The sequence below is a fragment of the Ananas comosus genome, linkage group 6 (genome assembly GCF_001540865.1).
Source record: "Ananas comosus cultivar F153 linkage group 6, ASM154086v1, whole genome shotgun sequence".
Lineage (NCBI taxonomy): Eukaryota > Viridiplantae > Streptophyta > Magnoliopsida > Poales > Bromeliaceae > Ananas > Ananas comosus.
Genome location: NC_033626.1, coordinates 719,347 through 742,352, shown reverse-complemented (window position 1 = coordinate 742,352; position 23,006 = coordinate 719,347). Strand labels below are relative to the sequence as shown.

Here is a 23,006-nt window from a genome sequence, read left to right as displayed (position 1 = left end):
TTATTTTTATCTTTTCGTCAGCTTCTCCGTTAATATTTCGTTAAATTATATACAAAAAACTTCAGATACTCTACCTAAATTTATAGAATATTCATTTTAGCACATTTTAGTTTTAACTTTATCACCGATTTAACGAAAAAAATTAGTGATATTAATAATGAAAAGATAAAAATAAAACCACGAGACATTAAATTGATGCACTTTACTACATGGTACTAAAGTGAGAAAGTGTAAAACCACAGGAGTGGTATTTGAAGTTTTTTATTATTATTATTAGTCCTTAGTTATCACTTTCTATCCTATTTTCTTAGCGAGTTCTCTCTTATCATTTCATTTACGGTGGATCAAAATGAGAGTAAATTTTTTTTTTGATGAAATTTTAACAGATTGAGAAGAATCAAAATAATAAAAAGGCGAATGAGAACGGATTCAGAACATATTATTTTTTTTTATAGTTTTGGTTACTATATACCGCCCAATTCGAGACGGATTAAGTCTATTTTAAAATTATTTTCTAAGTCTTTTACAAATTCTTTTTTTTTACCCTTTACAAAAATAGAAAAAATTAAAAAAATATACTAAGTAATAAAAAAGAGGAAAAGCATTTTTGAATTTCAGTTTCTCTTTGACTCCACCGCCTTTCCCAAAGTCGACATACGTTTCTCTCTTTGTTTTTTCATGAAAATGTAAGGAAGCACCTCAACAATAAAAATTTTAAAAACAGTCCTCAAACTTTTACTTTTTTATTAAAATCTCCTAACTTATAATTTTTGGATGGTAAAAATGTATGTAACCCCCGCAGCTATAGGCTTTTACCTTTTACCTTCTTATTTAATTTTTATATATGGCTGAATTAAAATTGTGACTTTATTGGTAAATAACTATTAATCATTCTAATTTTATTTATCAAAAATAATTTAAGTTATTAAATTTGATAAAATCCTCAAATTTTCACCTAATACTACTAAAATCTTAAAAAAATAAAAAGAAATTCACAAGAAAAACAAAAATTGAGTGCTCTATGTGGAAAGTTCACATAGGTAAGGGGCTCTCCATATATTTTTAACTTTGTAAAGAAGTAAATAACGAAATATTTATCATTTTTGTGTAAAAACGACAAAATCCTCATTTTATCCATTTATTATTCATTTATTTATTAAATTTTAATGTTTTATTTATTTATAATTTTATTTATTTATTTATTTATTTCCCAACGTCCTCGCCTGCTACTCCCAGGTACTTCGCTCATTCTGTTTACTTCGCTCTTCGTCTTCTTCGCCTCCTCTCTCTCTCTCTCTCTCTCTCTCTCTCTCTCCCTCTCTCCTCATCTAGGGTTTCTCCCGAACCCTTCTCCCCAAAACTCTAGCGCGAGCTCGATCCCCCCTCCTCCAATGGCGATCGATCCCAACTCCCTCCCCAAGGAACTCCGCGCCGCTTCCATCCTCAATCGTACGGCGCTCCCCGTCTCCTCCCCCTCCGATCCCCCCGCCACCGGCCCCTTCTCCCGCGTCTTCGTCCCTGGCGCCTCCCCCGCCGAGTCCTTGATCCCTCCCCCTCCCTGGGGCGGCGTCGGTGGAGGGGGAGGGGAAGGAGGAGGAGGAGGAGGGGACGCCGCCGACGAACCTCTACGGGCGGGGGCGGCGGCGAAGGTGAAGCTCCTGTGCGGATACGGCGGCCGGATCCTGCCGCGGCCGAGCGACGGCGCGCTCCGCTACGTGTGCGGCCACACGCGGCTCATCTCCGTCGCCAAGGACGTCTCCTTCGCCGATTTCATGAGGAAAATGGCGGGGGTGGTGCGGGGGAACGAGGACGGGGAGCCCGACGACGCGGGGGCCGTCGCCGTGAAGTACCAGCTCCCCGGCGAGGACCTCGACGCGCTCGTTTCGGTGTCGTGCGCCGAGGACCTGGAGAACATGATTGAGGAGCACGACAAGGTGGCCGCCGCGGCGCCCGACGGATCCGCGAAGCTCCGCGTCTTCCTCTTCACCCCCGCCGACGCCGCCGCCGATCCCGGCGCCCACCTCGGCGGCGCCGACGAGACGAGCCAGCGGTACATCGAAGCTGTGAACGGAGTCGCCGCGGCGCCGGATGCAGCTGGGGGTGCTGTGCGGAGGAAGGAGAGCGTCGCGAGTGCGGCGTCCTCCACGCAGAATTCGGACGGCGCAGTCGCAGGCGAGGCCGCCGACGGAAACATCGAAGGTGTGTCCTCGCCCTCTCTTCGCTCTCCTACTGTTGCTGCCTCCGATGAGGCGCTGAAGATGGCGTATGTGGGGGGCGGCGGCGGCGGATCCAATCCCGTCGCATTTGTGGATAGCTCCGGGGGGTACTTTGGCGGTAATGCTTCCGGCCTAGGAACTAGTTTTCCTGTTCAAAATCCTAGTTTGGTTTGGCAGGATCAGCCTAGTTTTCCTGTTCATCAAGCTTATGTAGATCCTCATCAAGTTCAGTATGTTAATCCCCAGCAAATGGGGATTGGAGGTGGGGCTCAACCTGTACATGTAGTCCCTGTACAGATGAATCCATACATGTCTGGCAGGGTTCCGATCACTGCAGCTATGCCGGCTTCTCAAGTTGGTAATTTGAAGCCGGCCCAGGCTCGGGTGGAATATGCTGCAGAAAACCCATATGGGGGAAGGCCTGTTCAGCCTTCTACTGATCAGAGTCATAAGGCTTTGCAGCCACTTTCGCAGTTCCCGCCTTTACCTCCCGCATACCTTCAGCAGCAGAATACCGAGAACTATGGAATGCAGCAGGGCGTGCCGCCGCCCCCGGCAAATTCTGCGACATTGAAGTATGATGATTGCGCTATGTGTCAAAAGGCGCTGCCGCATGTCCATTCGGAAACAATGATACAGGGGGGTTCATCTCCGAGCAGCACCACTGAACCCAGCCCGGTGTTCTACAGTCAACGTTCAGAGGATCCAAAACGCGGTCCCAACTTGGGTGGAGCTGTGGGTTCTAAGGTGGGAGAACCAAGAATTGCGAGTGCCATACCGGCATCTCAATTAGGGGTTTATGCATTCTCTCAGAACCCAGAAACACATGTCAGCATGAGGCCGGCTGTTCAGGGCTCAGAGACTGTCGACCCTTCTAGGGTTTTGATTCACCAGGTTGTGACTAGCAATGGAGCATTTTTAAGCAATATTCTAGAGTCTCATGGTGAGAATTCTTACCAACAGCACTGGCAGACTTTGCAGCCTGTTCAATTGCATTACGATTACGGGGTTAAGCAGGGAGTCTTTTCTAAGCAGCCTGGTGTTGATGCTAGTCAAGTAAAGAATGTGAATTTCCAGCCATCAGATCCCATACAAGATCATGTCGCTCAATTCCCGATTAGATATGTTCAAGCTGTTGATGGAAGAATACAGGCTCTTCATTTGGGTCATGCTGGAAATTCTGAATCTCATAGGCTTGCTCCTTCTGGCTTTGCCTCTGATGGAAAAGTCGACAGTTCTCCTCTTGTTTCAGAGACTAGTTATACAGTGAGACCTCAAGTTGGAGGGCATGCTACATTAACTGGTGATCCTAATGTGAGTTCGGCATTCATTTCTCCAGAAAATTATGTTAAACCTGTCGAACAATGGCCGCCTGTCACCTTTGAAGTCACCGGCATGCAAAGTGTTCAGCCCAGCATGCAGCAAGAAACAATTTTGATTGGAAACCAGGGACCGTTCCCTAACAATCTTGGAGTTGGCATTGACCCGTCAGCTCCTAAAGAGAGGCTCCTTGTTAGGCCTGTATATGCTGGTGTTAATGCTCCTCTATATAGCGGTACCAATCTGGTTGCCATGCCGGATCAGAAAGATGAGGCTCCTAAGTTGCATCCAGGCGAGTTGTTTAATAACTTTGCTGTCCCTTCTAGTGGAAATGCTCAATTTCCAGGGATGAGTTCTACTATTCCTACAGAGCCTATAAGTACTTTCCAGGAATCCAATTCCTCGAACTCTCTCTTCTCCAACCAAGACCCGTGGAAAGTTCTAGAGAGTACACACTTGCCACCTCCAAAACCCAGTATATTGGCTAATAAGGAGCCCATTGTGGCAAAGGATTCATACGCAGAAAACCATTTGGGTACTTGTAATGGATCAAATATAGTTTCTCTCTTAGAAGAAGGCAACGTTCCACATATTTCAGACTTTCCTAACAAGGATTCCACCAAAGATCTTGTTCAAGTCACAGAAGGTTGGTCTACGTTCTTGTTTTCCTCTTTCTTGGTTGGTAATAGGATTTACTTTTTGATTGTTATGATTAATAATCTGCACCTCCTCCTCTTTTTTCTTTATTCTTTTCTGAAAGGCTCGGGAGAAGAGCGCGTCAGACAACAACTGCAAGCTGTCGCTGAAGGTGTAGCAGCGTCAGTACTTCAGTCGCCTGTACCTTCTGATCCTAGTTTCTATCCTCGAGAAACTAATAAAGCCACTGCTGTTCCTGACAAGAATCCAATAATTGTTGAGGATAATATAGATTCAGGACGGGGCATAGTTGATCCAAAATCTGAGGTGACGAAACCCTACTATTCTTCTCTACTATTTCATATACCGGTTCTTGATTGATACTAATTATTTATCTTGATTCAGAACACTAAGGGTAATCAATTAGATAAGACCAGCCCTGGCATTCCTATTTCGGATGACATCGGCCGCCTTCAGGTTGTAAACTGGCATATATTAACAAATGCTACTTTGTACTTGTCAGCCTGTATGTAGAGAGCTTACAGTTTCTTTTTCTTCTCATCTTTGTAGATAATAAAAAATAGTGATCTTGAAGTATTGCGGGAGCTAGGTTCTGGAAATTTCGGCACCGTCTATCATGGGAAATGGAGAGGATCAGATGTCGCAATAAAAAGAATCAATGATAGATGCTTTTCTGGGAAGGCATCAGAGCAAGAGCGCATGGTCTGTAGCTGATGCCATTAGATTTTTCCTTGTGCTTCTTCTTTTTCTGATCGTGCCCATATGTATTTCAGAGGGCTGATTTTTGGAACGAAGCTTCCAAACTTGCAGACTTGCACCATCCAAATGTAGTAGCTTTTTATGGTGTTGTTCTTGACGGCCCAGAGGGAGCTGTTGCAACAGTGACGGAGTACATGGTCAATGGTTCTCTTCGACAGGCTTTGCAAAGAAATGACAAGTATATCTTTATTTTCATCGCTTTTAAACCTGTTGACCTATTTTGATCCTTTAAGTGTTGATTTAACTTTTGTCTGCAGGATACTAGATCGTCGTAAACGCCTCCTTATTGCAATGGATGTAGCATTTGGGATGGAATACTTGCATGGAAAGAATATTGTGCACTTTGACTTGAAAAGCGATAATTTACTTGTCAATTTACGGGATCCTCAACGTCCAATTTGCAAGGTACTTTACTCTGGTTATATGGAAAATGGTTTCTTGAAGGATCTTTTTCAGGAAGAAAAGTGCTTCTAGCTATTCTCATAATATTTATAACTATTTTGATTTTTTTTTTTTTTTTCCTGTGGTGAGCCTTGGCAAATTATAAGGTTGTACTGTGTGGGGGTGTGTTGTGGAAAGTCTCTCAGAATCAGGGGAAACAGCTGCATATATTTTAGCCTCCTTGGATCCTTTAACAGTAGTTTTTTGCGCTGGTTTGCCATTTTTGGTATTAGTGGAGATAAAGTTATGTTTGTAGCTCTCATCAAATTGATGTGCTTTCATAGACACCATGGAGCTTGCTACTCACCAGAAAATCGAAATGCTTCTCTTTTATGTGATTAATTAAAATATATATGGATAAATTAGCTGTCAAAATCCTATCTCTCCAGTCTCCTTGGGTGAGTTAGATTTTGCCTTTAATGAAGAGCATTTATGGCTATCGAGTTTCAGTACTTTTACTCTTACTACTTCGTGCTTACGGCTTGTAATAAGCGTGAACTTTATTCTTGTATGATTTCTATTGAAACTCTTATTCTCGTACTACATGGTGCTTACGGCTTGCAATAAGTGTGAATTTTATTCTTGTATGATTTCCATTACATGTTGTCTTGCTTCCATTTATTATCTGGAAGGTTCTGATAAAGTAGCAAGTATTCCTACATATCAATAAATACTTAGTTACTTCCTCTTTCACTAAATTAATATTACAAATGATGTCGGTTAATGTCCTTTGCTTAGTATAGACCGATGCATGCTAATACGTGGGTCTGCTTCACTGCTCGTATATGGGATTATTAGTGCTTGTCCAGTCGAGATGGCCAAGCCTCTCTTTCTAAGATGGTAGAGTTCAAAGATGAAGGAGAATGTTCTAGAGTAGACTATCTCAACAACCATCAGATTTATAGATTTCTATGCAAATGTTATGAAAGAGAGCATGTGTTTAAGATAAAAACAGTGTGGTTTGTTGATTGTTTATATAGGTACGATGCTGTCAAAAATTAAGTTGCACCGCCATTGTTTTCAGATTAAATTAGGTAAATAGCTTGCTATTATTCAGTCCTAAGATTTACTGCATATGGAGTGGAAAATGCTGCTTTACTGTTGGTAGCGTAAAATATGGAAATTCCTAGTCATGCAAGATTGGAAAAACCTTTTGTTATACATGAATGTCTACTTATTTATGTTTGTCGCGTAATATTCTGGCTTATCTGCTATCTTGTGCTTCTAAACTGATTATGTGAGCCATCTTCCTTCCTGCCTTCCTAAAAGCACCAGACACTACTTACAAATTAAGTATACCGTGTGATGTTTGCGTATTGTGCTTGTTTTTGCAATATCTTACCGTATTTACCAAGAGTATAGGGATTTACGTTTGAGCATTTTGTATTCTTTAGCTGCTCCATCCGGCGCTCTGTGCTATCAACACGAGTTATGAAATCGTAGTAGTACTAGTTGTAGTAATAGTAGTACGTCACTAAGTTTTCCGTGTGAAGTAGCCTTTTTTTTTTTTTTACTTTATCTGCTTCTTTCTCCTCTGCAGGTTGGTGATCTGGGCCTTTCAAAAGTTAAACGCCAAACCCTAATATCCGGTGGAGTGCGGGGAACTCTGCCCTGGATGGCTCCGGAGCTTCTAAATGGCAGTAGTAGTCTTGTCTCTGAAAAGGTTAGCTCAAATAATCTCAGTTGAGATAGATTTCTTTTTTTATTTTCATTATTTTATTTGGCTTATCTTATCCTATCTTTATGCATGTAATCTTAGGTCGATGTTTACTCCTTTGGAATTGTGATGTGGGAACTGCTTACTGGAGATGAACCTTATGCTGATTTGCACTATGGAGCTATCATAGGTATTTCCTTATGCTGATTTGCACTGCGGAGCTATCATAAGTGTTCTTTTATGGGAAAAACTTCAGATACCCTCGTTGTGGTATAGTTGTGGTATAGTTTGATTTTACTCGTAACTCCTGGTCCCAGTGATTCAGATGATAACGCTTGACCACCCTCCGGTTTAATCCACGTGACTCATTAAATCCGTGCAAATGAGGATTAACAAGATTAACCAATTACATCTTTATTTCTACAGTTTTAAACAGCGATATGAGTGCCACATGCTCAATTTGCGATGACTTTTAACATAATGTCGTTGGTGGCAATCATAACAGCAACCATAAGGGGGTGAAGTGGAATCAAACCTAATACAAAGGGATTAGGGCATTTGAAGATCTCCTTCATCTAATCTCTTATTAGGATTTTTCGATACCCGTGAACTTCTCGAGTTTCTATACAGCCCTCATACTGAAAAGTTAATTCATTCCAAAATAGGTGGAATAGTGAGCAACACTCTACGGCCTCCGGTACCCGATTCGTGTGATCGTGACTGGAGGTCGCTGATGGAGCAGTGCTGGTTGTCCGAACCGTCCGAGAGGCCGAGCTTCACGGAGATTGCCAACAGGTTGCGTTCTATGGGGGCTTCCCTTTCCCAAAAGGGACAAGCTCAAGCACAAAAATGATTGAGAGATGTTTGTACTTCTCGCTTCTATCATCAATATGTTCTATCAGTATGTTCCATGACTCTTACTACTACTACCATCAAAAGGTTTCCAGAGGATTTACAGTTGCGGTTGTAAATATATATAGTAATAATTCCATGTTTCTTTTTTTAGATAAATTTTGGAAAGCTTATTCTGTATGCTATAAGCTAGTTTATATGTGTGCTTTTTTTTTTTTTTGTTTCATTCTATTGTGTCCAAATGATTACCTGGTCTAGTTGTTATTTGGAAGTGGAGATTAAACAAAAAAAAAAATGCCATTTTTCTTGGACTGGGAAGTTTATTCTGTTTTATCTTGCTATGGTAGATTCATAAAAGCTTGTTTATGTATGTAATTGTATTGTTGAAATCTCATACCTTCGATAATAGCTGGGTTAGTAATTTGAATCCGGATTTCTCTGTGAAACATGGATGCCATCTCTTACGCTTCTTTAATATTTGTGAACTAGTGATATATTTTTGTAGTTTTAGGTATCTTTTTATTGGTTATTATGGTATTCTCGACATCCGAGCAGAGAATATGGTTTAAAGATTTGGGATTTAATGCTTCGGTCATACATTATAAGTTGTAAAAGTTTGTGTTCAAGAAATAATTAAAGCAAATTAATTTTTTAATAATATGTAATTGATTAAGTAATAAAGTTAAGTAATAAAGTTAAAATACAGTTGCAACCAATCTATCTTAGCATAGGCATAAGATAGTCAGTTTGATGCTACACGTCTCGAGTAAAGCTTAATTTGGTGTAAAGCTTAATTTGGTATTAAGATCCTAAAGATGTAATTAGATAAAATAAAAATAGGATAAAAGTATATAAGAATATACTTCGACAAACAGAATATTTTTCTATCGTATTCTCACCGTATGTAACACAATCTCTCCACAATCCCAAACGAAATCTAAGAAACATACGCAATGGATAATGGTAACCATGATCTTTATTCGGGTGAACAAATTACCAAAAAAAAAAAAGAAGCGGCCGCGTAGCAGATGCAATCTGTTGAGTAGCTCAATCTCGTCGATGGAAAGAATACAGAACAAATTTACAACTACAGCTGCAGGAATATACTTGGAATAACATTTGTCTGTAACTCAAACATGCTGAAACTGGAGGAATCCTAAGCCGTTCCGGTAACGCGGACGTGGAAGGGGGAGCCACGGCAGAAGATTGGCTCCTCCGCCGAGTCCGCCCTCGCCCGAGCGCGGAGGACATCCGTTGCATTGGTTATGCCGGCAGCTGCTTGGAGCGTATAATCTCCTGGGACTAGAAAGTAGAGCGAGAAGGAATGCGCCACTTCCTCGAGCGGTGGAACCTTCAGATTGATGTCACCGAGTACACCTACAGGAGAAAAAAGGAATTGTAAGAACACATAAATTACGCGATTCGCATGCAATAAGCGCAACGAAAGTCAGCAAAAAGAACAGGGATCATACCAGCCCAAAGGACGGTAGCGCTATTTCCCTCGAAGCAATTCTCGCCAGCGACATCTTTGCATGTAACATTAAGGCTCATTTCAATCGTTTCTTTCGTATTGTTCCGGATCAGAACTTCCATCTGAGTCATTTCGTGAGCCGCGATAGGGTTCTTAGAGCTCTGATCGCCCAACTCGCCAATTTCAACCGAGGTGTTTGCGATCCTGAAGCCAAAGGTTAGAGGATCAGGCAATAATATGTCCATCACTGACGCTTGCAGCGCCGCCTGAGTGGCCTCTTTGATATTCAATTCCCCCGAGCTGTTTCTTCCGGACTGCCACTGCACTTTAATTTTCGAGATTAAGTTGTTGATCGAAGCATTCAACTCAGCCTTGGCATTCCTTTCAGTTACACTAAATGCTTTATTTCCGGCAGATTCATCAGTTTGGGAGTCCTTTAGGAAGACGGAACCATCAAGAACAGGAAGTTTGAAGTTTTCCAATGGTATCAGAACTCGTGCAGAGTATTCACGATCAATTCTCGTCTTCCTGTACCTGATATCAGCACTTTCATAGTCACGTACTGGTGTATGCTCGTCGGTTGGATTATCCAGCTGAACTGACACATTAACCTCGAAAACCACATCAGTTGGATTAGACAGCTCGAGCTCAAGAAGGCGGATTCCCCAGCATCCTTTGTATGGGTCGATCTTTACTAAGCTACCATCTTTATCTTGCACATCGTCGTCTTCTTCAGTTGAACTCTGATTAATATTGGTAGGTTTAGGAAAGGAATCAGAAACATGAGCAGGAATTTCCATTGAGAGCAAACGAGCCTTTACAAAACGCAAGCCCTGTAGAACGCAGACATTCAGTGGAAGAACCAAGCGCCTTCCTGGTGGCACAGAAGCTTCCTTGTTTTCAGATTCATCGGAGTTTGTAGATGGACCTAGGATGATAAAATACAAAGCGTCAACCTTGTACAAATTATCAAATTTGATGGACAAAAATCTAAGCATCATAGATTGCAAAATGTTCAAGTGTTCAAACAGAAACTAAAGAACAGCGGAGTTTAAGGGGAAAAAAAAAGTTATAGTAGTAGTACCAGGTAATGTTCTTACCAGCATAATAAATAGCCAGGAGTGGGCTGCTTCCTTCCTTCGATATTCTTCGTGCACTACTAGAAGAATTCCTGCTAGCATCGACCTCAGAATCCGCCAAACTAAGCTGCCATGCCTTCAAAGTCACAGTGAAAGTCACCTCCCCACCTGGTTTGAGAGGCAGAGCCGACGTCAACTTGTCGTGTGCCATTGAAATAACCGAATCTTGATTTTTCCCGGATAGCGTGATATGTGCTTGTTCAACTGGTACGGTACCCGCGTTCGTCAGGCAGATCCTAATATCACGAATTTCACCTTCATAAAGAATGGTCGAACTGTTCCCACCAACCACATGGGAGACCAGCAAAGGTAGAGGAGGAACTACGGAGATATTGGGAAAAGACACATTCTTTAACTTGCCAGAGCCACAGCATCTGAATGGATCAGAAAGGACGAGACCTTGTGCGGCCCCAAGGAGCAAGTTATCGACGTCCCTAAATAGGTGTTCAGTGATGACACCGAAGCAATGAACAATGCACCCCGGAATGGAAATCGGTCCAACTTTTGTTGGAATTCCAGACAGTAAAATCACCTTGGCTGTATTAGGTGGAAGATTTACACTCACGGGGAAGGCATCAAAGTTTCCAGAGTGAACAGATAGGTAAATACTTTCGACAACCAGGTCGAAGCTACACGGATTAGCCAATTCAACCAAGACCTGAACTGGTTCGCCCACAACCCAAGTTATCTCTTCTTTACTGTTATCTGTTGTACCTCCCTTGCTGAATGGTGTATAGATGAACGGCCCAGAAGGAGCTGACCCAGTCCACCATTCCTTTTTCAGTGGATTACGCTTTATTATATCCATTTGTGATGGGTGGAGAGGAAACGAATGCAACCTGATAGAACACGACTAGTATTTAGTGTATTTAAAATTTTCAACATTGTCAAAAGAATGGCTGCAGTATATACTCTATCAGCAAGATCTGTCAAAGAGTTTAACATGTGGACACGACCAATCAATTGCAGGCTAGCGAATTATTGAATAAGGCACTCATCAGATCAGTACTAATGTATCCTATTTAATAGAAATAACAATGGGATTGTGAAGGGCAGGATCCTCTGACGAGTATTAAGTTACGCCAACGAGGAAATTTCACTGGGTGTAGTACAACTTATTGCAGGTGTTAGGATAGACAAGGTATAATAGATTGAAAGTGTAGAAACAATTCATAGTTTCAGGAATAGATGATATCAATTAAGGGCATTGAAAGAGTACGACAACAGGAGGCATTTGGCATGCATAATATATGTTGTGATAATGCTAAATGAAGAATGTATTGGCATCGTAAACAACACACAAACAAGGACCATAGTTTTGTCGTTAGAAAGATTAGGAAAGATGCCTGATAAAAGGAAGGGCAGGATCAGCACAGCGCGTGCCCACAGGAAGCCTATCTGCAGAATTGGCAAGCGAGCTCGCCAGACCACTCTGACCCGCTGGTGTGATAAGTGGGTAAAATGATCTGAGTAGACGAGCTGCCGCACTCCAAGCTGAAAGAGGATCTCCAGCACGGACAGAGGACACGAGAATTTCTCTCAACAAAACCATTTGCAGGGAACTCCATTGCGATTCAAATAAGGAGACAACCGATTGAGGCTGCATTTTCTTCCCATCACCATGACTTGTACCGAGTTCCTTTAAGAAGCATAGGAACAAATCAACTACATGACGGTTATCTAATCTACAACAAAGGAGAAATAATATGAAGAAAGAAATTGTTAAAGCATACAATATTTTATCAGTCAGCTGTTCAAAAAATTCAAGCACATACACTGACGAGAATAAAGTTCATGCAGAGTATATGTTTTATTGTAAAGTTTTTTATTTTAAAACTCAGCGTATATAGAGCAGCCTTATTTCGTAACTCTTCCTTGTTTTTGGCTATTCTTCCAACAGTCTTATGTACAGATTGAATGAGATAATTAACAGAAGCCTGGCTTTTAGATGAAATGATAATCAAGATTCGCAGTGCACAACCTCAATTGTCTTCTTAAACCTTCATCAAAGTTTCTGATAGTATTATGTACAAAACTAAGTATTGTGAGGATTTGCGAATAAAGTGTTCAAGGTCAGTATATTCCTGTCAAAGTCTAACGAGCATATATACCCTAGAACCTAGCGACTAAATAGTAAAATGCATTAAAGAGCTAGTAGGCAACCTGCTTCAAACCCATAAGGGTTGTCCAAAAGAAGAAAAAAGGAAAAGGAAAAAAAAAAAACAGCTTACTTGGGCTGGAGCATGTAGTTTCGGGTTCGTCCTCCTACTTTGAACATGATAAGCATTTGTGGTCATGGTCAAAACTTGCATGGCGCTGATAGCAGCGCTGGCACTATCCTGCTGCAAGTACAGCTGGGCAACTTGGCGCGAGAAAAAGGCTGCTTTACGTTGATAACCTAGTGTTCCAAACAGTCTTGCTATTTCAACATATAATATCAAACGATCGTTGGCATCAACAAGAGACTTCGCACCATCTGCAGCCCCCATCAGCAGTTCAACAACCTCCTTAGCAAGTTCAGTTCTGACAACATAAGGCAGAACTGCTTAAATTTCTATACCATCTAAGTCTTTAGGTCACTTTGAAGATCAAACATATTCGAGAAAATGATGATATAAATCTGCTTCAACCAGTAAAAACAATCATAATATGTGGATTGCAAAGTTGGATCCAAATTTATACTATAAAGAATGAAGGAGATAAAAGATTACTGAAGTATCACTCAAACGACCACCAAATGCTTAAGCTATTTCCACACAATAATTCATAGTCCATATTGCCTAAGGTTAAACTTAGAAGACTTACTAGGAATGATAAACAAAAGCCTAAAACTTCTCCTGGATATGATGATGACCGAGACTTAATATGTTCAAGTTCAATTAATATTTTTAAGAAGAACTTATATTTGCAGAACCGAATTCTCACAGGAATTCAAAAGTCAGCTTTGGAGAAAATTTACACAAAGTCTGAAATTCTGATGAAAAATTAAATTGGTAATTGCAAAAGCTTAATATAGATGTAAGTTAACTTACCGGCAAAGGTATCTAGCCAACTTCAATGCAGCCTCGAGTTCAAAGCTCACAGTTGAAACCCTGTAAAGGTCAAAAGATCGCATCAGATCAGATTAGTAAAACGACATTTAGTTCCAGAAAGAAATATAGAAGAAATCAGATGAAATTTTGCAAAAAGCTACAACATATGGTAGAAAGTTCTCGTCTTGAGCTGGAGAAACAGCAAACTAGACAGCAGCACCTTTGAGCATTATCCTGTATGAAAGCTCTTCTATATAGCTGGATGACAGTGTAATAACGATATTTCACCTCCTCCTCTAGAATAGGGTCTCTTCCACCTGTGCGGTCTACCTACACATATATAAGACCTTAAGGTCATTTCATTTTTGTTAAACTAAGCTCAACAAGCAGTATGGAGATCTCAACACCTAACATGTAAAGAAAACCTCAGCAGAAAGTCAATAAGAGGAGGAGGGGAAAGAAAATAAAACAGAAAGTCCACTTGCATCAGTCATCAGTTGCAATTCTTTTACTCGAAAGTTTTATTTTCAATGTACAACCATCTATAACCTCATGCAGTTATATTAAAGAGTATGCTTACTAGCAACGCGCAAACGCTACCCTCCAATGCCCCTGCATGCCAGAATACATCTCCTGTCAATCTCGCAAGCTCTATTGCCGTGGAATAATGTGCGTTAGCATCAACAGGTGACCCAGCCAACAAACAGTAGTCCCCAATTGTTTTTTGTGCGCGACCAAGCCTTCGTTTTTTTGCCTTAATGACCTACAGTTTCGTAAGATGAAGAATATTTAGAAGAGAAGAGAAGTCGTGTGTAACTTCAAAAGCTTCTAGAAGCCACAAGTGCAATTGCATAATTTCTTAGAACACCTAAGAATAAACCTCCTCTGAACCAAGGCTGGATTGCGAGTCCAAAGGTGTCTTTAAAATCGTCCCTGCAGATTCTGTACGAAGAACGCATTTTTCAAACTCCATCAACAATGAAGCAGCGAGATCTTGCACCATCGTGAGCATGTGAAATTCCATCTTTTGCACATCCGAAGGAGGAAATAATACAATATCATCTCTTTTCTCCTCCCTTAACTGTCACAGAAATCATGAAACAGACAAAAATAATGAGTTGAAATAGACAAATTTTGCAGTGAAGAAGCACTAAGAGAGTTTTGAAGATCAAACAAGAACAGATAATTCTTGCGATAGATAAACTAACAGCAACGACAGCACAATAAGCAACAAACTGACAATAAAAGCATTACAGTATCTGTTTCCAAGTTATACTATGAGCTTGCTTTCTGAGACAAGCGATGCATGTCATAACTAAGATTCCAAGTTGAAGTCAAAACCAACCCCATTCCACCAAAACAGATGCTTTGGTCAAGACTGAGTGCATAGCTGGATCTAAATTCTAACTTCCAAGAAAGATGCACCGATTAAGTGCATATAGGTGGTTTTAAATTCTAAAACTAACCAACTCCGTCAATTCTTCCAAAAAAAAGAAAAGCACTAAATTAACACTAATCTCAATCACAACATCACTTTTTTTATTACCACTGTAATTGAAGCAATGAACTTTTATGTTTAGCTAATGCTCTACCCGGAAGTAACTATTGCTAAAAGTAGAAGTAGAAGCAGAACCGAAGAGGCACATAACAACAATCAACAACATAAAACAAAAAAATCGGACGCCTGGATCTGAACTCTAAATCTAACTACCCAATCCCACCAATTCGATCAGATCGAGAAGCCAGAAGCCAACACTAGGTCTAGCTTCCGATTCTGCGCTTCAGAATCTCATTTCTTCTGATTTTGTGCCGAAAAATCTCATTCCTAGTCGCTGCTGTTATAGAAGCACCAAAGTTTTCTGTTTACCAACAATCACTTTACTCGAAGGTATCTGTTGCAAAACGTAGAAGCAGAAGCAGAACCAAAAATAGGCACATAACAAGATAAAACAACAAATGGTGCATACCTAGATCAAAATTCTAAAAGCACTAAATTGACACTAGATACGATCAGATCACAGTTAAAATTCCTTCAACAGATTTGCTCCGCAGCTGTTGCTAGAAAGTAGAGTGCATAGCGGGATCTAAATTCTGAACTACATGACCCAATCAATCTTTTCTTTCAAAAATAGAAAAGGCACTAAAAATCAAAACCTAAATTCAATCAGATCAGGTCAAGTTGAGTCAAAAAGAAAAAAAGAAAAAAAGCTAGCTTCCAGCCCTAAATCCAATCAGAGGCACCTAACAGCATACAACAACAACAACAACAACAACAACAACAACAACAACAACAAAATGTCATTCCTAAATCTAATTTTGATTTTTTTTTCTACACAAACAAATTAAAATCAAAACCTAAATTCGATCAGATCAGATCAAGCGGAATCAAAACCAGAAGGGTGCTAAATCAAACTCTAAACTTGAATTTACCCCATCAAAATTCTTGACAAAAAAATCGAAAATTCACTAAATCGATCCTAAATTCAATCAGATCAGATCAGATCAGATCAAGCTAAAATCAAACCCTAAATTCAACGGAATGGGGGTGGGATGGGATGGGACCTGGGCGTCGGAGGGGAAGAAGGCGAAGCAGCGGCGGGCGAGGGCGTGGGGGTAGGGCCTGCAGGCGGCGGCGAAGTGGTGGGCGACGATGTCGAGGTCGGGGGAGGCGGGGCAGTGGCAGAGGGCGAGGACGGCGAGGATCTTGCGGTGGGACTGGAAGTCCTCCCAGGGGGAGGGAGGGGAGCCGCCGAGGACGAAGCGCAGGCGGAGGGCGCCGGAGTCCCAGGGCTGGTGCGCGAAGGGGCTCTTCTGCTGCTCCGAGTAGAACGACGCCAGCGCCGACAGCTCCACCCGCGCGTGCCGCCCCACCGCCGCCGCGTACTCCCGCAGCCGCCCCGCCGGGATCGCCCCCCCCACCGCCACCACCGCGATCCGGATCGTCGACATCGTCTCCATGCTCACGTCCGGCTCCATTTTCTTTTAATTCAATTGAATTTGATGCTGAACCCAGGTGGTGAAGAGAACGAGAAGCTCGCGAAGGTGCAGGAGTGCGAAGACGTGGAGGAGGAGAGATGCAAACGGGGCGGATCTGCAGCAACGGACCCGTTTACGCAAGGGATCCGAATGGATTCGGCACGATTTTGATTTTTTATTTTTTGCATTTTACTTTTTCTATTCGGGAGACAAATTTTTGAAAAATACTTTAACAATCAGGCGGGGCGAATCAAAAAAAGAGAAGAGTTTTTTTTTTTTTTTTTTTTTTTTTTTTGAGATAGATAGCACGCTACCGCTTCGTTTATTTTATTTATAAATAAACTTAGCTGAAAATATGAATCAATTAGGATTTGAACTTGGGTCTCGAATACCAACAACCAAGCCCTTTGCCACTTGCTCTAGGGACAGTCGGTAAAAAAAAAAAAAAAGAAAGAGTTTTGATATGCAATCAAGATGGATCTGCGGGCGGAAGGGGTTTCTTCATTTCCCACTCCATTACCTGCTGCGGGTCGAAATAGATTCGAAACGAATTGATTTTTATCATTATTTATTATTTTTTGTTTCAATGGAAAGGTAAAATTTTGAAAAATATTTTAACAAATGGTGGTGACGGATCAAAGAAAGAGAGGAGTTTGAATATGTAATCAAGGTGGATCCGACGGCAGGAGGGGTTTCTCACCTGCCACCCCGTTTTCGTGGCGAGTCAGGATGGATTCGAAACGGATTTATTTGTGTCACATTTTTCATTCCCACTTATCGTTCCGCATTCAATATAGGAAAGCGAATTTTTGACAAATATTTTAATAATAAATGGTGGCGGTGGGTCAAAGAAAATGAGTCTCCAGCCTCATGTTTTACTTTTTTACAATTTTGAAACGAATTATTATTTTTTAAATATTTGTCGTCCTCACTTATCATCTCATTTGAGACGTATTAGAACGGAAGCTCCATCAATCTGAATCTATTTACGTCAATCTAAAGGGGGAAAGAAATAAAGGATTTATTTTGTTTGATTTTTAAAATATTTTCACCTGAAGTCTAATTTAACTGAAAATCTCTGTAAAATTAAAAATCACTTACGGACAAACAAACAAACAAACAAACAAACAAATAGCGGTTGATGCACAATAGGAGGTGATTGGTGCATTCGTCCACTTAGGAATATGCATGGGCTGAGCCGACCCATTTGGGTCATTTTTAACTTGGGCCGAACCAAAAATTTGAAGCTTACATTCATTTTGGACTGAGTTAGAATTATTTGATTATTGGGAGACCGCTCTAAGAAGAAAAATGTTATCTGTACATCTCATATAAGGTGTATGTTTTACCCTCCATGAATCGCATAGTTTAAACTATTGGATGGATCCTAACCGCTAAAAGGCTAGGGTATGCAAATCTTACACTTGGGGCGTGTTTGGTTCAAAGTCGGAGTCAGAATCATAATCGGAATCAAAATAAACTAGAATCGGAAATCGGAATGACTCATTATCTAATTTTGTTTGGTTCATCACCTGAATCGGAATCAGAATAAATTATTCTCATTGTCGGTGTTTGGTTCATGTGGATATAAAAAACGTAATCAAATTAATATACTAACATTATCTTTAAAATATGTTAATTTAAATTCAAATTAAAAATTAAATATTAAAAATTTACATCAAAATTTTGAAATAATGTCAAAATTTTAAATCTATTTTTTTTAAAAAAAAATTAAACTTTGAAGTTGAGTGGATAATTCAAAATATGAAACTAAATTTTGATTTATTCAAATTCAAACTTAAAATTACAATTGTAATTTTAATTTGAATCCATAAATTTAATTTAAGTTTGAAATAAAATTTGAATACAACTTTATATAAATTAAAATTTAATTTAAATTCAAATTCATAAGTTAGATTCGAAATACTTGATTAAATTTTAATTTTTAATTTAAGTTCAAATTAAAATTTAAAATTATATATTTAATATTTAAATTTTAACTCAAATTTTAATTAAAAAAGTTGAAAAAATAAATTTAATCCGAATAAATATCCATTCCGTCCAAATTCAACTTCCAATCCGGCCTCCTAGCCGGATTGAAAAAAAGAGGTGATTGGGGATTCCCTTTCCACTTGGAAATCGGAATCAGAATGAGACTCTCGCATACCAAACACCCACAAATAAATTCGCCTATTTCAATTCCGATTCCATGGTGAAAAAAAAGCCAACCAAACATGCCCTTAGTTGCTTGGCGCAAAGAGTGCAACATTTTTCGGAGATAAAAATTCATGTTCACTTTACTCCAAAGTCAAAGGATTTTAGGATTTAATCTGTGTATTTTAAAACTGCAGAAAAAGTGTTGGCTTAAATGGGCGAGCATCCTGCCCTGTGGCGGGAGGTCATGTTGGCCGAGTTATGTTCGAAATGGCGTGAGACTGAGTTGGACCGAGTCATGTTTGAAGTTGCATGAGGCTGATTGAGGCGAGTCATAATCGAGACCCGTGGGCGCCGTATCTATACGCTTTTAAGTAAATTGGTTGCGTATTTCTAACAGCTCAAGCTTTTGAGATTAATGGTTAGCGCCAACGATCCAACAAAAAACATCCAAATATCATCTTTTGAAAAGATTGTTTCAATACCCTGTCCATTAAATTTTGCCTGAAGTTTGTGAGAAGAGCTCATTTTTATGTGGAAAGCAGTAAAATTTTTATTCTACAACAAAACAAGCCAGAAGCTATAGAGAGCTATTGCATCCTGAGATAATTTAGGGAAAAACTTCAAAAACTCCCCTTGTGATTTTAATTTTTTTCATTTTACTATCCTGTGGTTTAAAATGTATCAAGTTAGTATCATGTGGTTTCTCACTTTATTACTTTAGTACCCTGTGGTTTAAAGTGTATCAAGTTAGTACCCTGTGATTTTGCACTTTATCACTTTAGTACCCCGTGGTTTTAATTTTGTATCAAGTTAGTACCATGTGGTTTTTTAAACTATAGGGTACTAAAGTGATGAAGTGTGAAACCACAAGGTACTAAAGTGATAAAGTGCAAAACCACAGGGTACTAACTTGATACACTTTAAACCACAGGATACTAAAGTGATAAAGTGAGAAACTATAGGGTACTAACTTGATATATTTTAAACCACAGGGTACTAAAATGAAAAAGTGCGAAACCACAGAGGGGGTTTTGAAGTTTTCCCGATAATTTAGGGACCATAAATAGTTGCATTTATCAGAAAACTTCACTCTTCACATTTATTTTGATTTACTGACCGTCAGATCGTTAGCGTTAATCATTAATTTTGAAATTTCGAGCTGTTACAAATATGCAATCAATTTACTTAAAAACGTGTAGACACAATGCCTACGAGTCTCGATTATGACTCGGCATAACCAATCTCTTGCTACTTTGAATATGGCTTGGCTCAACCCAGCCTTCTGTCATTTCAAATGTGACTCAGCTTAATCTGACCTCTTATCATAGGGCAGAATGTTGACCCCTTTAATCCAACACTAACCGTCCCTAGCATAGGTGGTAACAAATTTGATGGTCAATATCTTCGTTTTCAAGTTCGAACTATAGTTGCTTCACATTTTCAGCTTAATCTCAAGTTTCTGCTCGCGCTTGAAACATAATTTAAGATTAGAATCTACATCTTGGTGTTGGAGATACTAATGAAACAGTTATATTTAACTAATTGCATTAGGTGGCAATATGTTAGTACAGTACCAACCAACTAGTTTGGTTGGTCATGAATATGAATGTTATTGATATATTTATATATTTATGCAAAGTCAAAATAGATTATGCTTTTAATTCACAGCTGTGCCTCTCCCACCAACTCACCAAAGTTCTACCAATCAGTATATTATTTTGTCTTGCAATTTAAATTATAAAATATTATCTAGATGGTTGAAATTGGTATATTTGTAATATATACTAATATGATACAGGTCAAATAAGAGGCAAAATAGGTGTGCAACAGGGTTGTGGACAAAACCCACAAGCTTTTGGTAGATTTGGTGGACTCTCATATTGTTTGACAAGTTAAGATTTAGATTAAATCACACTTTTTTCCTTGAATTATAAAATTTGTGACATTCTTGTTAGTTTAAAAAGGCCAATTTCTTATTCTGCAGTGAGAGATCAAATTGGGTCGAGTCACATTCGAAATAGTGCGAGATTAGTTAGACCACGTCACAATCAAGATCCGTGAATGTTGTGTCTATACGTTTTAAGTGAATTGATTGTATATTTCTAACAACTTGAACTTTTGGGATTAATAGTTAGTGCCAATGATCCGACAATTTTGGCATTCAAATTTTAATTTATTATAATTTTTTGCTCCAATAATTAAATTGTTGGAATCAAGTTTCAAATATAAAAATTTAATTGACTGAACGATGATGTGTAACTGATGTGGCAATATATATTGTGGCTCAAAATGTAGAAATGATTAAAATGTTGTAAAATGTTATATTAACAACATACCATCATTAAGTAAATTAAATTAGAATATTGTGAAATTTACTTAAAACAATTTATAAAAGTTTGAATAAAAAATTACAGCAAATAAAAGTTTGATAATCAAAGTGCCACGTGTTTTATAATAGTTTAATTTTGATTCAAATTAAAGCGTCTATTGTTGGATTAATCCAACACCCATTTTGGATGGGATTTGATGAGAAAATCAAGGCTAAAACGTATCTTAAAGTCTAACTAAGGCCAAAATTCAAGCACAATTGCTCATACAAAAATAAATAACATGTAAATATAATTTCACCGTATTTTAGCTAATCATATTACAGTTTAGTTCTGTAAGAAAAAAAATAAAAAATAAAAAACAAAAATACATTCCATGCAAATGCATTAATTGTCTCATCAAAACCAACCAATTATGATTATTGTCATAATTATAACTATAATCATATAATAATTACATAGAGCCAATCTCCAAAAAAACCTCCCCCTTGTGCTTTGAGATTCGATCTCCTTTTATCTCCACCAAATCACCAAAGGGCGCGGAAAGAGTAGCTACAACCGAAGCCTCCTTACAGTACTGAGACCGCTTCTCTACGGCGGTGGCGTACGAGAGGCGTGAGCTACACGCGGCGCCGCAGCCGCCGCCGCTGCGGTGGAGGGCGCAGCCGCAGTTGCGGTGGTACGGGCGGCGCTGCACCTCCGTGTCGGCCGCGGCGATGCACCCGTCGAAGACGCACCGCATCGCCATCGCCGGCGAATTCGCCGCCGCGGCCATCGCTGCTCCTCGATCTGATGGAACGAATTTTGTCGTTGCTCTTCTCTACACGACTAAAACATTTGTTTCTTATTTGATTAGCCTTATATATATATAGAGAGAGAGAGAGAGAGAGAGGGATCCAAATATAATTTGTTTTTGTACTTAAAAAAAAGTGGGTGAATGTTGAGTGTGTCAAAAAAAAAAAAAAAAAAATTAATAAATAAATAAATAAGAGAAATTAATAAAAAGAAAAAAAATATAGTACGCGGTCAAACAGCTGGTTGTTTTTATTTGACCAATCAACGTCTTTGACGCTGCAAGCAAATTTTTTTTATTTTCTAAAACGTGATTGCAACCTCTCATGCATGATTTATTTGTATGTATGTGCATCATATTTTACCAATAATTTTAAGATAAAAGTATATAAAATTTGTCTGAACTATAGACTATTTTGATCTAACTATTTAATTTTTTAAAAATTTTAACTTTGGTATTCTATGTTTAAATCTGTTTGACTACACCAAAAGGGGCATTTAGGGGCAATTGAAAATGCCGGAAAAAGTATAAAAAGTGCCAGCAAAAGTTTTTTCCGGCACAATTTTGTGGCACTCGTAAGTGCCGGTTAAACGTCCGTCGGCAATTCTTTTGCTGGCACTTCTTGTCAACTGCCAGTAAATGCTACAAAACCGGCACTTTAAACTGCCACCTATAAGAATTTATAGTGGCACTCAGAAGTGTCGGCTAAGATATCTATTTCGACATTCACAATTGTCACTAAATATTTCTATAATAGCACTCAAAAGTGCCTGCTATGATTTAAATCATTTGACGACTCTTTTAATATAAAATTGTTAAATGAATTGCATAAAGCATATCGATTAAACCTATAAAGATAAGCGAACACATTTAAATTTTAAAATTAAAGAATTATTAATCGCTCAAATCAAATAAAAAAATATTAAAAAATTAATATATAGTCAGATCAAAATGAATAATAATTGAGATAAATTTTACAATTTTTAACCTGATTTTTGAATTAAAAAAAAAAAAAGTCAGTAAGGCGGAGTTAACAGAGAGCCGACGCATATGGACGGCAAATTTTTTTGACGTTTGGTCAAAATTTCTACAACACTTTGCCCGTTCCACACGTAAAAGTCAAATGTTTTAAAAATAGACTTTTCTTTCTCTTAATAAAGAAAATAACTTTAATTTGCCCTTTTGTGATCTAACTTATTTTTATTTTGG

At 39.2% G+C, this 23,006-nt stretch overlaps 3 protein-coding genes across 3 annotated transcripts; 1 reads left to right on the top strand and 2 right to left on the bottom strand.

Moving 5' to 3' along the window:
- LOC109711492 lies at positions 1,269 to 8,220 on the top strand. Its single transcript, XM_020234565.1, has 9 exons — positions 1,269 to 4,182; positions 4,297 to 4,499; positions 4,578 to 4,649; positions 4,743 to 4,895; positions 4,967 to 5,130; positions 5,210 to 5,357; positions 6,934 to 7,056; positions 7,153 to 7,240; positions 7,716 to 8,220. The coding sequence occupies exons 1-9, from the start codon at positions 1,392 to 1,394 to the stop codon at positions 7,901 to 7,903; spliced, it is 3,930 nt and encodes a 1,309-aa protein (XP_020090154.1). The 5' UTR covers positions 1,269 to 1,391; the 3' UTR covers positions 7,904 to 8,220.
- On the bottom strand, positions 8,921 to 16,566 carry LOC109711609 (trafficking protein particle complex II-specific subunit 120 homolog). Its single transcript, XM_020234748.1, has 10 exons — positions 16,107 to 16,566; positions 14,425 to 14,625; positions 14,125 to 14,307; positions 13,765 to 13,874; positions 13,545 to 13,604; positions 12,744 to 13,035; positions 11,859 to 12,151; positions 10,474 to 11,351; positions 9,375 to 10,301; positions 8,921 to 9,279 (listed from the first exon to the last, which is right to left on the bottom strand). Exons 1-10 carry the CDS (start codon positions 16,518 to 16,520, stop codon positions 9,059 to 9,061), a joined length of 3,579 nt encoding a protein of 1,192 aa, XP_020090337.1. The 5' UTR covers positions 16,521 to 16,566; the 3' UTR covers positions 8,921 to 9,058.
- LOC109711965 lies at positions 21,284 to 21,893 on the bottom strand. Its single transcript, XM_020235352.1, has one exon. The coding sequence runs from the start codon at positions 21,777 to 21,779 to the stop codon at positions 21,459 to 21,461; it is 321 nt and encodes a 106-aa protein (XP_020090941.1). The 5' UTR covers positions 21,780 to 21,893; the 3' UTR covers positions 21,284 to 21,458.

Coding starts and splice junctions, on each gene's coding strand:
- LOC109711609 (XM_020234748.1), bottom strand. CDS start 16,520: ATGGAGCCGGACGTGAGCATGGAGACGATGTCGACGATCCGGATCGCG. Junction 13,605..13,764: donor ATACAGGATAATGCTCAAAG/GTGCTGCTGTCT, acceptor TGACCTTTACAG/GGTTTCAACTGTGAGCTTTG. Junction 10,302..10,473: donor CCTGGCTATTTATTATGCTG/GTAAGAACATTA, acceptor TTATCATCCTAG/GTCCATCTACAAACTCCGAT.
- LOC109711965 (XM_020235352.1), bottom strand. CDS start 21,779: ATGGCCGCGGCGGCGAATTCGCCGGCGATGGCGATGCGGTGCGTCTTC.
- LOC109711492 (XM_020234565.1), top strand. CDS start 1,392: ATGGCGATCGATCCCAACTCCCTCCCCAAGGAACTCCGCGCCGCTTCC. Junction 5,131..5,209: donor GCTTTGCAAAGAAATGACAA/GTATATCTTTAT, acceptor TTTTGTCTGCAG/GATACTAGATCGTCGTAAAC. Junction 5,358..6,933: donor CTCAACGTCCAATTTGCAAG/GTACTTTACTCT, acceptor TCTCCTCTGCAG/GTTGGTGATCTGGGCCTTTC.